The sequence below is a fragment of the Cyprinodon variegatus genome, unplaced genomic scaffold (assembly GCF_000732505.1).
Source record: "Cyprinodon variegatus isolate N-32 unplaced genomic scaffold, C_variegatus-1.0 Scaffold696, whole genome shotgun sequence".
NCBI classification, from domain to species: Eukaryota; Metazoa; Chordata; class Actinopteri; order Cyprinodontiformes; family Cyprinodontidae; genus Cyprinodon; species Cyprinodon variegatus.
In genome coordinates, this window is record NW_015151149.1 from 387,527 (window position 1) to 402,543 (window position 15,017).

Genomic DNA, 15,017 nt, shown 5'->3' on the forward strand with positions numbered 1-15,017 from the left:
GACCTGGATGACTGAGAACCTTCATCAACCTAATAGCTTGAACACCATAAACATGAAATACTGACAATAAAAATATTCCAATATAAAATAAAACACCTTCTTGGTCAACCTTACAGACAGATAAACATAATTCCGGAGTTTCAATGGTTTACTCTGAAACCAGTAACAGAAAATTAGAAGTGGTTTAAAAGCAAAGGATCAAAAGTTTTCCACATCATGGACACATCGCTATAGATATAGTAATATTCCCACCACAACCAGTATAATTAAGAATCTCATATCTTTAAAACTTCATTAGGTCCAAAAACCTAAACCAATGAGTGATCCAACACAAAGCAACGTTGATAACTGATAGCTTTTAACAATACCTATTTTATTCACAGTCCAGTGATCTGCACCTTGTTAAATTCAAAAGCTGACATTTTCTAAAGGCACACCATACAGTATAGTGGTTTTATTTATCCCTTTTAATCAGTTCAGGGGGATAAATGTATGTTACATTTAAGCCCAGCCAGGTGATGTAATTGGAATGCACTGGATTTTTTTCTCGGGCTGTGTACGCACTAGGCAGATTTAGGCTTAACTGGGTTGACTAAACTGCATCTTTAAAGGTAAGCCCAGTTGGACGTGTTATTTTAGTTGGTCATTATTGCATGGCAACATGGGTCAAACGTGGCGCTAATGTTAAGTGTTTGTGCCCATTATACTTACATGTAAGGTTTAACCAAAAATTACTCTAAACTTAGAAATTAACCACTCAGGGTGGATACATTTTGTTTCCAGGAAATAAACTAAGGGTAATTTCTCTTTAATTCACGTCTTTTTGGATTTCGAGTTTAGTATATCTCATATTGCACAATCTGCTTATCTATCCTAGTGGGCATTTAGAGATCTGCAAAGCTAACGATACATGGCAATAATTAATTTATTCATATTGGGGAAAAAAACTTTCCTAAAAAGGTTTTGCTTTCCATCTGCAGGTTTACTAGTTGTTTCTGGAATTCTAAAGGTAGAATGGGAGGCAGATCTTTTAGTTATCAGGCTTAAAACTTTCTTTTTTCATAAATCTTATAGTTAGAGTGGCTCAGGTTATCCTGAGCATCTCTACAGTTATGCTGCTATAGGCTTAGAATGCTGGAGGACATAGGGACCCCTATTCCATCATTCTGCTTAATTCTACCATTATTCTCCCACTCTGAATAATTTGTTAGTACAATATGTAATGTCGTGCTCTCTTTGCTTTTTCTCATAGTAGCTTCATCTGGTCTGTTCCTGTTTGGCTGTGACTCCATCCTGGAGAGAAACATCAGTTGNTTTACTCTTGTAATTTTATGACTTTTTCTCTTAATTGTTTTGTTTCCTCATAATTTTATGACTTTTTTCTCTTAATTGTATGACTTTATTCTTTTAATTTTAAGACTTTATTCTCACAATTTTGTGACTTTTTTTCTTAATTTTATGACTATTTTCTCTTAATTTTAAGACTTTATTCTCATAATGTTATTACTTTTTTTCTCTTAATTGTTTCTTTTCCTCTTAATTTTATGACTATTTTCTCTTATTCTTATTACTTTATTTTCTTAATTATTTTTTCCTTAATTTTATGACTTTTTTCTCTTAATTTTATGACTTTATTTTCATAAAGTTAACACTTTATTCTTGTAATTTCCCAGCTTTATTCTCAAAATAGAAAAGAAGAATCTCCAGCCTAGCCTTAACGCTCCATCGTCCAACAGGAACTTCTCAGACATGTCCAGCTCCAGCCTGTATCGATGGCTGCAGGTGGGGGGGTATCGATGTGGACTCAGGAGGAGGAGGGGGGGAGCGGGGCGGGCCACGCGTGGCAGTGGGATGAAGCTATAAATGGATCAGGGTTTATCTGGCCTCAGTTTCATCCAGAGCAAACACCTGAGACCTGTTCGGGATTCCAGAGGAGGAAGCATCATTTTCAGCAGCAGCGGGTTGGTTTGTCAGATTTTTCCTCATCTTTGGGCTTCTGTTTGTTTAGGAAACCTTTAAAAACATTTAAACTCTGCTGCCCTGCTGCTTTTCCTTTGGTTTTTCTGCTGCAGGCTTATAAAACCCGCCCGGTGTTTCGCAGCGATGAGCCTCCACTTGGTGCTGATGGTGAGCGTCGGGGTCGCGCTTCTGGCGTGCGCCCGCCGGACAGATGCGCGCGTCCGGCTAAACTCCATCAGAACTGTGATCCTGACGGAGGGCCACGCGCTGCCCATGAACAGGAGCGCGTGGGGACCTGACATGGACTTGACGGTGAGTGGGAAAATAATCTGTGGATCTATCAGAATAGAGAAAACATTTAACCCGAATAAACTCAAACAAAGAGAAAAAAAAACACCCAGCAGGTGGAGAGATGAGCCTTAAATTGGGTCTGCAGTCCCTTTTCTATCTGTTATCATTTTTATGCCTCATTTTATCCAAAGATACCTTAAAATTCTTATAGAAAACCTCACCATGGTTCTGTTAATCTGCAGGATTAAGTAATCTGGGAGATAAATGCACCTCTTTTAATCCAACATATTGGTTATCTGGGGTTATGATAAGAAGTGGATGAAAAAGCAGCAATATTTCTGGAGAGTCTGTTTGAAGAAATGAGAGCAAGACCTGTAGGATCTTCTTTAGTAAATTAATCCCACTAGTGTTGAAAAAAACTGCAAATTATAGGAAAAAAAACAACTAAACAGACAGTTTTTGGACAGGAAAGTTTTAACAGCACTTAAGAACCCAGTTATTTTCACTTTTATCTCATTACCTGTAAACACAAAAGGCTGGTTGCTCTCTGCCCAGATTATATAGCAAAATAACCAAAAGCTCTCTATTTTTCACATAAAATTTAACACAGATTAGTCATGTTTATAAATTTGTGACAAAACCACAATAAAAAAATAAGCAATTATTCACTTTTCTTTTTATTTAGAGTATTTATTTATTGGTGCTACAGTTAATAATGAATTAATGTTTATCTTTGCATTTTATTATTAAGTCCTTCATTGCCTGACAGTTAAAAAATTTGAATTCTTGTCAAACTGAAAAATTTATCACAGCCTTTTAAATATCATCTTTTTATCTTCTACACTTATTAAAAATTGTTATTTGAATGTTTTACATTTTAACAACAAATAAACAGTATTATAAGGTTTTGGCTTAATTGAACAGACCATTACAATGTTTCTACTTATTTAAATACTGAAAATGTATCAGAAATCCCTCTGGGACTGCTTTAACTTTCTTATCTCAGAGATTGCTTCAGTTTTTCCAAATCTATTAAAAAACTTTTACAATTTATACTTAAAAAACTCTGAACATGGTTTTAGTATCTTAACGTTTAAATGCTTCGAAAGCTGATTCCAGCAATTTTACTACTTTTTAAAACTTTAATCTTAACTGCTATTCCATTAAGTTTATTTCTATAGCATTGACTCAAATGCAATCCCTTAAATTAAGCATGCTTGTAGCGACAGTGGAGAGGAAAAACTCCCTTTTAACAGGAAGAAACCTCCAGCAGAACCAGGCAGAACCATGTGTTTCAAACATAGCAGTTTGCATTCAGTGCTTGACAAAGTCATCATAATGTTAAAAGTTAACCGCCATATTCTCAACAAAGTTTCCTAACCTGAATTGTCAGGTACATTCGAGGTAAACCTTGTCTCAGGAAGTTTTTTTTTTTGTGTTTACCTGCAGCTGTACCAGTGCATGAGCGACCTGGAGTGCAGCGAGGGCAACTACTGCCACATCCCGACTAAAGGCCCCACACACTCCCGCTGCAAGGCCTGCCGCAGGAGGAACCGGCGTTGTCAAAGGGACAGCATGTGTTGCCCTGGCAACCGCTGCAACAGCAGTAAGTTAATCCATCGAAGAAATCTGTATTTACAATGATTGTAAAGTTGAAAAAGGGCAGCTTTTCTCTTTCTTTTTGCAGACATCTGTGTTGCTGACGTGGACAGCTTTTTGTCCCAGAGCATCCTGGACCTGGATGGAGACAGGAGCTCAACGCCGAAAAAAGGATGGAAGAGAAGAGGCAGAGTGAATGTTAAAGGATCATCTGGTAAAGGTACACTTGTTTTAATTGTTTCAGATTAACATCCACCTCATTTTGAGTAATCCTCGCCTATTTTGCATTCGCAAATGGAAAAGCAAATAACTTAGAAACTGTAAACCCAAATTACAAGTATTATACATTACTCGAAAGCTAAAACCCTCTAGTTTCTGAATATATAAATGAAAATTGGGTGAGTAAAACACAGCCCAAGCTGCATCAGTTCAAACAGGACTTTTTTTGTCGACAATAATAGGTCTTTTTTTGAACAGCATTAATAAAAACATGCTTGCTTGTTGTGGCTGCTTTGTCATGTTTACATTTTGACATGCTGCTGTATCTGTGTTAATTGTGCTTTGGTGCTTTCTGTGTCCATAAAATGAACTTAGTGGTTAAATTGTGGACAATCTAAGCTTTCCAACGATGTCTAACATGTTGGTAAACATTTTACCAGTGTAATATTCTTGCATTCTGAGTTATTAATTGTAAATGCTTTACAAAGGGCCGGCGGGTTTTTATAGGTTAATGACTGTTTCCTGTTGTGGTTGCTGAGAGTTTCCTTGTTTTCTGTTTGCAGGTCAGGTGGGGGACCCTTGCCTGCGCTCCTCAGACTGCTCAGACAGTTTGTGCTGTGCCCGTCACTTCTGGACTCGGATCTGTAAGCCAGTGTTGCGCGAGGGACAGGTCTGTACGCGTCAGCGGCGTAAGGGGCACCAGGGTTTGGAGCTCTTTCAGCGCTGCTCCTGTGGTGAAGGACTCGCCTGCCGGGCATTACGCGACTCAAGCAGCCAGACTCCTGCACCATCGTCCTCTTTGCTGGAGGAGGCCTTGAAATCCAAGTTTGCTGCGTCCCCGTCCCTGTCTCGGCACTCTTCTCCCCACACCTCAATGCTGTCCGCAAGCTCTTCGTCTTCGTTGGGAAAGTCATCTTCAGCTGTGGCCAAGACGAGACTCCATGTTTGCCAGAGAAAATAACTTTTAGAGACAAGAAGGCAAACAGACTGATGGAGGGATGGATGGAGCGAAAACAGCCTTTTCTATGTCTGTGATCGAGCCTCGAGGCAACGGGAGGCAGATGCATTGTTAAAGAAAGGGAGGGATGAATTACATTCCTGTTTACACCTGTGAAAATTCCCCTTACTCCTCCGTAGAGTGACCAAGCATCTGGATGGTAATCAGCTTCCTGTCAGGCAACATTGACTCACCAACTGAATGGGGTGAAAACTCTTTCAGGCTGGGATGCGATTTCCCTTCAGGGTGTCTAGACAAGCTGAAACCACTTTGAAATCCGGTCTGACCTCTTTTAGGCCAACAACTAAAGTGCAAATGTTGATGCATATCTGATGGAAGCCCCCCCTTGTATGAAAGAAAACGCATTGTTTTCAGCTTTTGATCTGTTCATAAGCAAACATCAAAGGTTTTACATTAGAAAAAGCCCACAGCATTACTTCAGCATAAGCTAAAGCAAAAACTTAGCTAAGCTATGTGCTAAAGCGGAGGTCTTCAACAGGGGGTCAGCGACCCCTAGGGGGTTCACAGAGGTACTGCATGGGGGTCGCGAAAGTTTTGGTTGATTAGACTTTTTTTATGTTCCCCCCTGAAATTTTTTCCACTAATTGAAATGTATTTAAATCCACATTAACATGAATTCAACCCACTTTATTTCAGTCATCAATGCTCACATTCAGCGACACACAGGAGCTCTTTCTAGCTGGGCACCGTTTCATTCACAACACCTGTCCCATCAACCAGGAATCAGAATCAGAAATGCTTTAATAATCCCAGAGCGAAACTACTTTCATTACATGACTCCATCTGTAATAGAGTGACTATAGGACCAGTTTGATAGAACACAATTTAATAAAATAAATATAATTGGGGGGTCCCTGCTCCATCTCGCCAGTTTGGGGTCCTTGCTCTGAAAAAAGGTTGAAGACCCCTGTGCTAAAGGATGTTGGTTAAGTTAGCACAATTTAGTCACCATTTCTAAAACTTCTCAATAAATAATATTGCACTTTTATTTTTGCTTTATTTCATCGTTGTATCACAGACATGTAAACAGGTTTTGTCAATTTATCCCCCATCCGCAGGTCTTCCTTTGTAGTATTTGCACCTCTGCTGTTGTTCCTTTCGTCTAACTTGTACAAATCTTTTGAATGGTATAAAATACATCCTTGTCTTTTAGTTTTCACTGTTGTTGTTATACTAAATCTTACTGGGTTTACTCGTTCTGTTGCATAATGTGCTTTCTGGGTGAAAACTTGTTAAAAGAATATTTAAAACCAAAGTTTTATGTATGATACATATTTTTGTTTGGATTGGTATTGTAAATCAATTGTTTTCAGAATTAACTTATGATTATACATCTGTGGTAAATCTGGGTGTAATTATTACTTTATGATTAAATTGTTTTCTTTCCACTTTATAGTACTGTGTTTTGTACCACTTTGAAAGGGCACAAATATTATATGAGAACTTTATTTTATTTATTGCTCAGTTTTTTGTAAATACATTGTCTAGTAGTTCATTAAATGACTGTTGAAGGCTCATAGTTAGTTAGCCTTTCCTAGATTTAAACATCCACCCATACTTTGTAAATTGATAACAATATGGGTCATAAATCTAAATAAATGAAGCCTGAAATACACTTGACCTCACACATTGTAGCTATTTTGCACCCAATTTGTAGTAGCTGTTAGCTAGCTAATTCCAAAAAAAGGACATTTTGATTTGAAAAAGCTTCCTGGATGAGAAGCGAAACGTGTTATATCTTGGAAACAGTCCAGTAGATTGATTTTTTAAACGTTTTTTGGAATGCCTATGACCTGTATGACTGAGAATCTTCACCAGCATATTAGCTAATAGCTAATAATAGCTAATAATAGCTAGTTAGCTAATAGCTTGAATTTCCGTAAAAATTCAAAAAAATCTTGAAAACCAAGTCCAGTGGATATTTTTTGAATTTTTACGGAATGACTATGACCTGGATGACTGAGAACCTTCATCAACCTAATAGCTTGAACACCATAAACATGAAATACTGACAATAAAAATATTCCAATATAAAATAAAACACCTTCTTGGTCAACCTTACAGACAGATAAACATAATTCCGGAGTTTCAATGGTTTACTCTGAAACCAGTAACAGAAAATTAGAAGTGGTTTAAAAGCAAAGGATCAAAAGTTTTCCACATCATGGACACATCGCTATAGATATAGTAATATTCCCACCACAACCAGTATAATTAAGAATCTCATATCTTTAAAACTTCATTAGGTCCAAAAACCTAAACCAATGAGTGATCCAACACAAAGCAACGTTGATAACTGATAGCTTTTAACAATACCTATTTTATTCACAGTCCAGTGATCTGCACCTTGTTAAATTCAAAAGCTGACATTTTCTACAGGCACAGCATATACAGTATAGTGGTTTTATTTATCCCTTTTAATCAGTTCAGGGGGATAAATGTATGTTACATTTAAGCCCAGCCAGGTGATGTAATTGGAATGCACTGGATTTTTTTCTCGGGCTGTGTACGCACTAGGCAGATTTAGGCTTAACTGGGTTGACTAAACTGCATCTTTAAAGGTAAGCCCAGTTGGACGTGTTATTTTAGTTGGTCATTATTGAATGGCAACATGGGTCAAACGTGGCGCTAATGTTAAGTGTTTGTGCCCATTATACTTACATGTAAGGTTTAACCAAAAATTACTCTAAACTTAGAAATTAACCACTCAGGGTGGATACATTTTGTTTCCAGGAAATAAACTAAGGGTAATTCCTCTTTAATTCACGTCTTTTTGCATTTCGAGTTTAGTATATCTCATATTGCACAATCTGCTTATCTATCCTAGTGGGCATTTAGAGATCTGCAAAGCTAACGATACATGGCAATAATTAATTTATTCATATTGGGGAAAAAAACTTTCCTAAAAAGGTTTTGCTTTCCATCTGCAGGTTTACTAGTTGTTTCTGGAATTCTAAAGGTAGAATGGGAGGCAGATCTTTTAGTTATCAGGCTTAAAACTTTCTTTTTTCATAAATCTTATAGTTAGAGTGGCTCAGGTTATCCTGAGCATCTCTACAGTTATGCTGCTATAGGCTTAGAATGCTGGAGGACATAGGGACCCCTATTCCATCATTCTGCTTAATTCTACCATTATTCTCCCACTCTGAATAATTTGTTAGTACAATATGTAATGTCGTGCTCTCTTTGCTTTTTCTCATAGTAGCTTCATCTGGTCTGTTCCTGTTTGGCTGTGACTCCATCCTGGAGAGAAACATCAGTTGTGCTGCTGCCATCAACACCTTTGTTTATAGATGTTGTTATAGATGTGACTGGCTGGATGTGCTCTCTGCCAGGCTGTGTTTTTCCTGGAAGTGGCCTCCTGTGGAGCTGGTTAAAAGTTACCTTTTGTATCTCTGCTTCTTCCAGTATGACTGCTTCTCTCTCCTTGAACCCCAGTCACCCTCGACACATGGCCACTCACACTGAGCCTGGTTCTATATCAATAAACTGAACTGAATTGGTAGAATTAGTGTAATTTTGGTCCAAAAGGGTTCTACATTGCTAAATTTATTTGTAAAATTCTAAATGAGTACAAAAACGTTTAAAATATTTGTAATGTTTGTAATATTCTCACCTCTAAATACCAAGGGCCCCAATTGAAAAACAAAGCCATCTCATTTTTTTTATATACATTTTGAGTTTACCTTTAGAATCCCAAGTTTTTTGTAACAAAGCCTGTAACAAAAATGCTTATTGTGAATAAATGTACAACAACAATAAGTGAGATAAATCAGTCCAATAGAAGAACCTAAACTTTGTGTTAGAAACTAGCAAAATGTTTAGATTTACAGAAAACAGGTAGGAAGTCTCCAAGTAGAGCTACCCATCTGGAAACTCACCTGTACAGCTGGTTCCTATAATCTTCCTTGAACTGATTGCGATCTTTGGGAGGTTAACTGACAGCAGGGCAGGAGAGAACGTGTTCTTCCCTGTTTGGAGTTTTTAGCTGTGAGGAATCACTCTTCTGACTTTTGATTATTGCAGCCATAAAGATAACGCACACAGTGACAAGGTCTTTTCCCTACGCTACCCACATGGGTTATTTTCCCAGCTTCCCCCTTCATGCATGTCCAGAGTAGGTCATCAATCTGCATTGTCGTCACGTTCCCATCTGTGTTTCCCCTTTTCCCTAATGTCAAAACTCTGTTTCATGAATGTGATTTGGATCTGGGAACATGGCCAAATGACACAGCCCTCTTGCTTGTGTCAAACCATTAGACAAACCTTCCTGTTCTTAGATAAGAAATAGCAACTAAAAAATGTATGTCAACAAGGCTGAGTGGTATTCTAAACAATTAAGGTACCGAGCAACTGAGCATTTAGAGTAAATAAGTGAGGAAAACATAAGTGAAAAACTAAATGAATTCATCTGTTTGTTATTCAAATATGAAAATGACTCACAGGTTTAGTGAAAGTCTAGTTTCCTAAAACTGTAAACATTTGCTCAGTAATCTAGCTTAGGAATCCAGCTACCATTTCTTTGTGTTTATTTTATTACTATGTTTATTGCACAGTTTTGTTGTTTTTGCATCATTCTAGTCTCGGTAAGTCTCAAGTCAAGTTAATTGGCTTACATTTCAAGTCATGAACAAGTCATTATTCACTTCCCTGACATGTTGAAGGAGCAATAAGTAATAATGAAACCTAATGTTTCAAATTAGAACCAACAGTGCATATAACTGCCCCTTCAGAGAGTGCTGTGCAGGTTGCCAAGCCAAGAGGGACGAGTAACATAGATAAACTGAAAATGAGTAAAGAATTAATGTGCAAATACTTCTGGAGGAAGCTGAGACTTCAGTTGTTGAAACTATTTCTGGTTCACTTTGTTTGCTGGCCTCCATGTTTGCAGACTGACATTAGCCAACACATAAAATACTAAAAGCTGCTCTGTTTCGGAAACCCTGAGAACACTAGTATGATTGGCTTAGCAACCAGGAAGTAAACATAGGCAACAGATTGCTCCAAAGTAGTTCCGCACCAGTGGCATGTACTGGTGCAAAAAGCAAGGCAAGCCCTCGCTTTTTGAAGGGCAGGGGCCAAAAGAAAAAAAAGGTACCTATAACTTCCATACCAATGTAGAGGGCACTTTAGCGTGCGTTTTGGCTCCCGGATGGGTGCATTAGCACAAGTTATGGCTCCCAAGAGGGCACTTTAGTGTGAATTTTGGCTCCCGGATGGGTACTTTAGCACACGTTATGGCTCCCAAGAGGGCACTTTAGCATGCGTTTTTGCTCCCAAGAGGAAACTTTAGCGTGCGTTATGGCTCCCGAGACGGCACATTAGCTTGCGTTTTGGCTCCCGGAAGGACACTTTAGCATTGGTTTGGCTACTGACAAGGAACTTTAACATGCTTTGGCCACAAGAGGGGCACTTTGGCATCTGTTTTAGAACACAAGAGGGCACTTTAGTGTGCGCTCCAACTCCAAAGAGGGCACTTTCGTATGCGATTTGTCTCCCAAGATGGCACTTTGGCACGTTTGGCTTCCAAGAGGGCACTTTGGGGTGCCATTTTGAACAATTGGACAACAAGGGGAAGATCTGGACAGGGCACAACATTTCCCACAAATATCAACATGACAAACATATTATACACCTGCAAGCGGCTGTCTGGTGAGACAACGGACCATGTTGCAAGATACAACAGAAAAACCCAAAGCCTTAGGCTCTGGGTGATGAGCCTGGTCTATGGGGGATAATATCATGTAATGCTGTTAACAACGTTAAACAACCTACACAACAAATAAAAGTTGTGTAGGTTGGCTGGGCTGTCAAATGCACCACATTGTTGATCGACAGCATGCCAGGAATGCTCAGTTACTCGGTGAAAGGGTACAGAAAGAGAAACAAATCAAAGCTGAGAAATACCTGCATTTAGCAGCCATTGCAGCATACAAAAATATCAGATCTACTGGGGGAAGAAAAGGCTGTAGAAATAATCGAGGAAGAGGAGGTAAAAGATACGAAAGATCTCCTGAATCAGATGTCTGTTTAATATGTGAGAGAGGACATTGGAGGTCTGATTGTCCAAGGGCAGTCCAACCTCCACCAGAATGCGGACTGACTGGATAAGTTGGCCTACAACAATATTTAGTCAATTCATTCAGATCATGTTAAGAAAGCTCATCTTAACCCTGTTCCCACTCAGGCTCAGTAACCATCCCTATTCATCATCTGTGTGTGTAGCTTATATAGACTCATTCAGCAGGATGGAATCAAATGCATTCATGAACTAATAAACATGGGCAATTCTATTAAGGATCCATGTTTTGAGCCTTTTTTGGGTTGTGGGTCCAATGTTTAAGCCCCAACAAGTGTCAAATATCAGCCTATAAATTACAAGGTTTAATAAAACGGAACCAGATCATGGCAACATGTGGATGTAATAAACTGTTATCATGATTTCAGGATGGAGTCAGACTCAATAGCTCTTTGTGCATCTAGACTTTGTCCCACTGAGTCTCTGTAGCGTTACTCTGACAGCAGGTCACATTTTAAAATAAAAACATTTCAATTTTAATTCAGTTGTATCCCAAGGTAAAACCAGAGAGTGGACAACACATGATGATAGAGACATTAGTGCTACAGTGTGAGGAAATGCAAAGATAATTATTACTTTTATGGCCCAATAAAGCTGCAGAGCGAGCAGCAGATATGTCAGACTGGTTATACTTTAACCTGTAACCACTCCTGCAGAGACACATACCTAACAGTGACCAGACAAGGGGACCAGTCCCTGTCCGCTTCTCAAGCAGAGGTACCAAAGGGTAAGACTGAAATTTATTATTCATTTAAAGGTTCAAGGTATCATTAAAAAAAGAAAAGAGGACTCAAAACGTTCATTAGCAAGTAATATTCTTGATACCAGAAAGTTGTATTTAGCTGAGGTTTATAGAAAGGAAGCATCGAGGTTTGTTTGATTTCCAGAGCGAACATATTGGAATATTGACAAGAGACTTGGATGAATCAGACAATGCAAACCTTTCATGTTGTTTCCTCAGATGGATGATAAACACTGTGGAAATATCCTAAGCTGGCTGGGTTTTCAAACAAGAGAAGAGCAACAGGATGTTCTTGTTCTAAATGTCCTGTTGCTAGGTGAGAGGCAGAGTGGGCGGAGCTCTGTGGGGAACGCAATTATTGGTCAGTCTTGAAAACCTCTTCTTGTGCATGTTTTGATGTTTTGAGTGTGAATGAATCTGACCACATTTCTCACTATTACAGGTGGACACGAATTTCAGACAGGAACCTGCGTTTCTGGCGTTCCCGTGACTGCAGAGCTAGGGGTCCGAAGCAGGAAGTTTTCTGCTTTTTTTAGAAGGCAGGGGGCGGAGTCTGACCTCATGTTGAGAGTTATGGACACACCCCCAACGAAGCTCCACCCACAGAGCCTGCAGGAGCTCTGCACTGACGGGGTTCACGTGGTCGTGGTTGTTGTTAGAGTCGATCAGCTGAATGAAAACTCGCGACTGCTGCATCAAGCAGAGGTACAAACAATATATGTGGATTTTTTTGATTAGTCTTTGCCTTTTTTAGTCTTATGTCAATATTTTCCCCTTTTACTAATTTAAACCCTAATATGGATTGCTATATAATCCAGTCCTATCGTATTTTGTGTTGGTTATTTCAGTTTATTTGACCTTTCAAGGTAATTTGGTCGGCATTTAACTATCACAAAAAGAAAAAAAAAATCATTTGGCCTTGGTACCAGTTTGTACCAGCATTTGTTCTTTTTTCAATGCTGAATTTAAAAGCAAAATTGTTTTTGTCCAACCAACATATAGTTAGGGTATGAGTATTATTGATATTTCACTTCGGAAAAGGAAATATCAACATCTCTTGGCCCTTTCCACATGTCATTTTGCATCTGCAGAGGACATTTTAACGGCCAATGCGCTGACATACTTATAACAAGGTTTTGCCATTGTCTTTTTAAATGAATTAACAAAATTACACTACGCTGATGAAGATTCTCAGTCATCCAGGTCATAGTAATGCCGTAAAAGTTGAAAAACAATCCACTGGACTTGGTTTCCAAGGTTTGAAGACGTTTCGCTTCCCCTCCAGGAAGCTTTCTCAATTCAAATGTCTCACTGCGGATCCAGACATTTGAATTGAGAAAGCTTTTTCTTAAAATAAGTGCATTTGTTCTTGGATTGAGGAGGTAAAAGAGACAGTTTGCCAATGGAACAAGACAATTTACACTTAAAATAAGAAAACACAATTGAATTGTCTTATTTCAAGTGCATATTATCTAATTATCTTATATTAGGCGTAAAAACACTCATTTCATTGGCAAACTATCTCATTTACCTACTCAAACTAAGGGTAAATACCCTTAAATTAAGACATTTATACCTATTTCTAGATGCATATATCATATCTGAATATCCATGAAGCTGTGGGTCAGTGTCCTTGATAGATGTCACAGTTCATAATCTGACCAACAAGGCAGCTTCACAGGTGTCTTCAGGGGAGGGAGGGGGCAGAGGCTCATATTTACATATCACCCCAGCAGAGTTACTTAGATAAAGGCCTTTAAAGCCAGTGGGGAGGCAAATTCCAGATAGAGGCAAATTGTTTGGGTCAGGCTGGCTGTTATGTTTTTTCTGCCAGCTTTCAGAGTTTTTCCTGGAGTCTCATCATGGTGAAACCCAAAAGAACAGATTTTTATGATCCACTCCGTCAAGATACGAGCTTTTAAGTGTCTCCAAGATTTAGCCATTGCATCCAGTTTACAGTTCTGCTCCCTTTACATCTCAGTCTGAGTGTTGATAGCTCTGCAGATCTCCTTGTACATTCCAGGTAGCCTGACACTGGCCAAAACAGCCCCCAACATCTTCCAAATTTCACAATATGCAACGTATTCCCAAACTCCAAACAGTAGAAATCATGTTATGAAAAATCCAATTATGTAGGGATCTTCTATGACCTCAACAGACATCATCGTCAGGCACACAATCTTTCAATGCTGTCTAGAATCCATTGTGTACCCCGAGAAAAACGTCCCATCTGGACACTCCCCGTACAGAAAATTCGATCAATTGCGTTAAGAGAACAGCCAAACAGATCCACGATTCAGTTTGCAGGTTTTGGGAAGATATTTGAAGAGAGGCTCCAACAGAAGACAAGACACAGAAGCTAAGCAGGATATACAGAGAGGGATTGGGAGACAGAGAAAAAATGTCCTCCTTCTACGAGAGTCAAGAAGGAAAATAAATAAACTTCTTCTTCTGCCTCCAGCACATGTTGTACTTTACCACTAGATTATGGTGGACTTGAAACCTTCTAAGGATCATGTTTTACAACAAAATTTATGTTGCTTTCTCCTTTTCCTTTCAGAGTCTCTTCGGTCCAGAGTGGCGTGATCACGCCATGCTGGTATTCACACATGCTGATCATCTGGGAGAGGCAGGGCTTCAGCCGTCCCTTTACCTCTCCCAGACCTCTGATTGGCTGCGCTCTCTGGCTAAAGAGGCTGGGGGTGGGGCCTTTTTTCTGGACAACAACTCCGACTGGCCATCAGTCAGAGGCCGCCCGCTGAGAGACAAACTTCTCCAACTATCGGCGAAGAATCATCACAAAGCTCTGAGGTTTAGGCCAGACTAGTCAGTCTGTCAGAAACCCGGAGGCCTTTGAGTGTCCAGTTTAATTTATCATTGGATATTTTGAGTTAGAATACATTAGTGAACGTGTTTGAACTTTAAGCATCTGTTACTTCAATCTTAGCCTTAGATTTAAATATATAAATATGCTATGATTATGGCAGCTAGATTTTAAACCAATTTTTATATCCATGAATTTAGGTATATTGTGAAAGTGCATATAGATCGTCATTTTAAAGTCATAAGGAAGCAGCTGTTCCAACCGTTGCACTTCCGAATTCTTTACA

General features: G+C 39.0%; 2 protein-coding genes across 2 annotated transcripts; both read left to right on the forward strand.

Moving 5' to 3' along the window:
- The first annotated feature begins 2,103 nt into the window (after positions 1–2,103).
- LOC107097437 (dickkopf-related protein 2-like) lies at positions 2,104–5,256 on the forward strand. The gene is made up of 4 exons (XM_015394584.1): positions 2,104–2,271; positions 3,700–3,856; positions 3,938–4,069; positions 4,632–5,256. Exons 1-4 carry the CDS (start codon positions 2,104–2,106, stop codon positions 5,027–5,029), a joined length of 855 nt encoding a protein of 284 aa, XP_015250070.1. The 3' UTR covers positions 5,030–5,256.
- Positions 5,257–11,849: 6,593 nt separating this feature from the next.
- Positions 11,850–14,989, forward strand: LOC107097443 (GTPase IMAP family member GIMD1-like). Its single transcript, XM_015394588.1, has 4 exons — positions 11,850–11,892; positions 12,127–12,268; positions 12,350–12,612; positions 14,468–14,989. The coding sequence occupies exons 2-4, from the start codon at positions 12,127–12,129 to the stop codon at positions 14,732–14,734; spliced, it is 672 nt and encodes a 223-aa protein (XP_015250074.1). The 5' UTR covers positions 11,850–11,892; the 3' UTR covers positions 14,735–14,989.
- Positions 14,990–15,017: the final 28 nt, after the last annotated feature.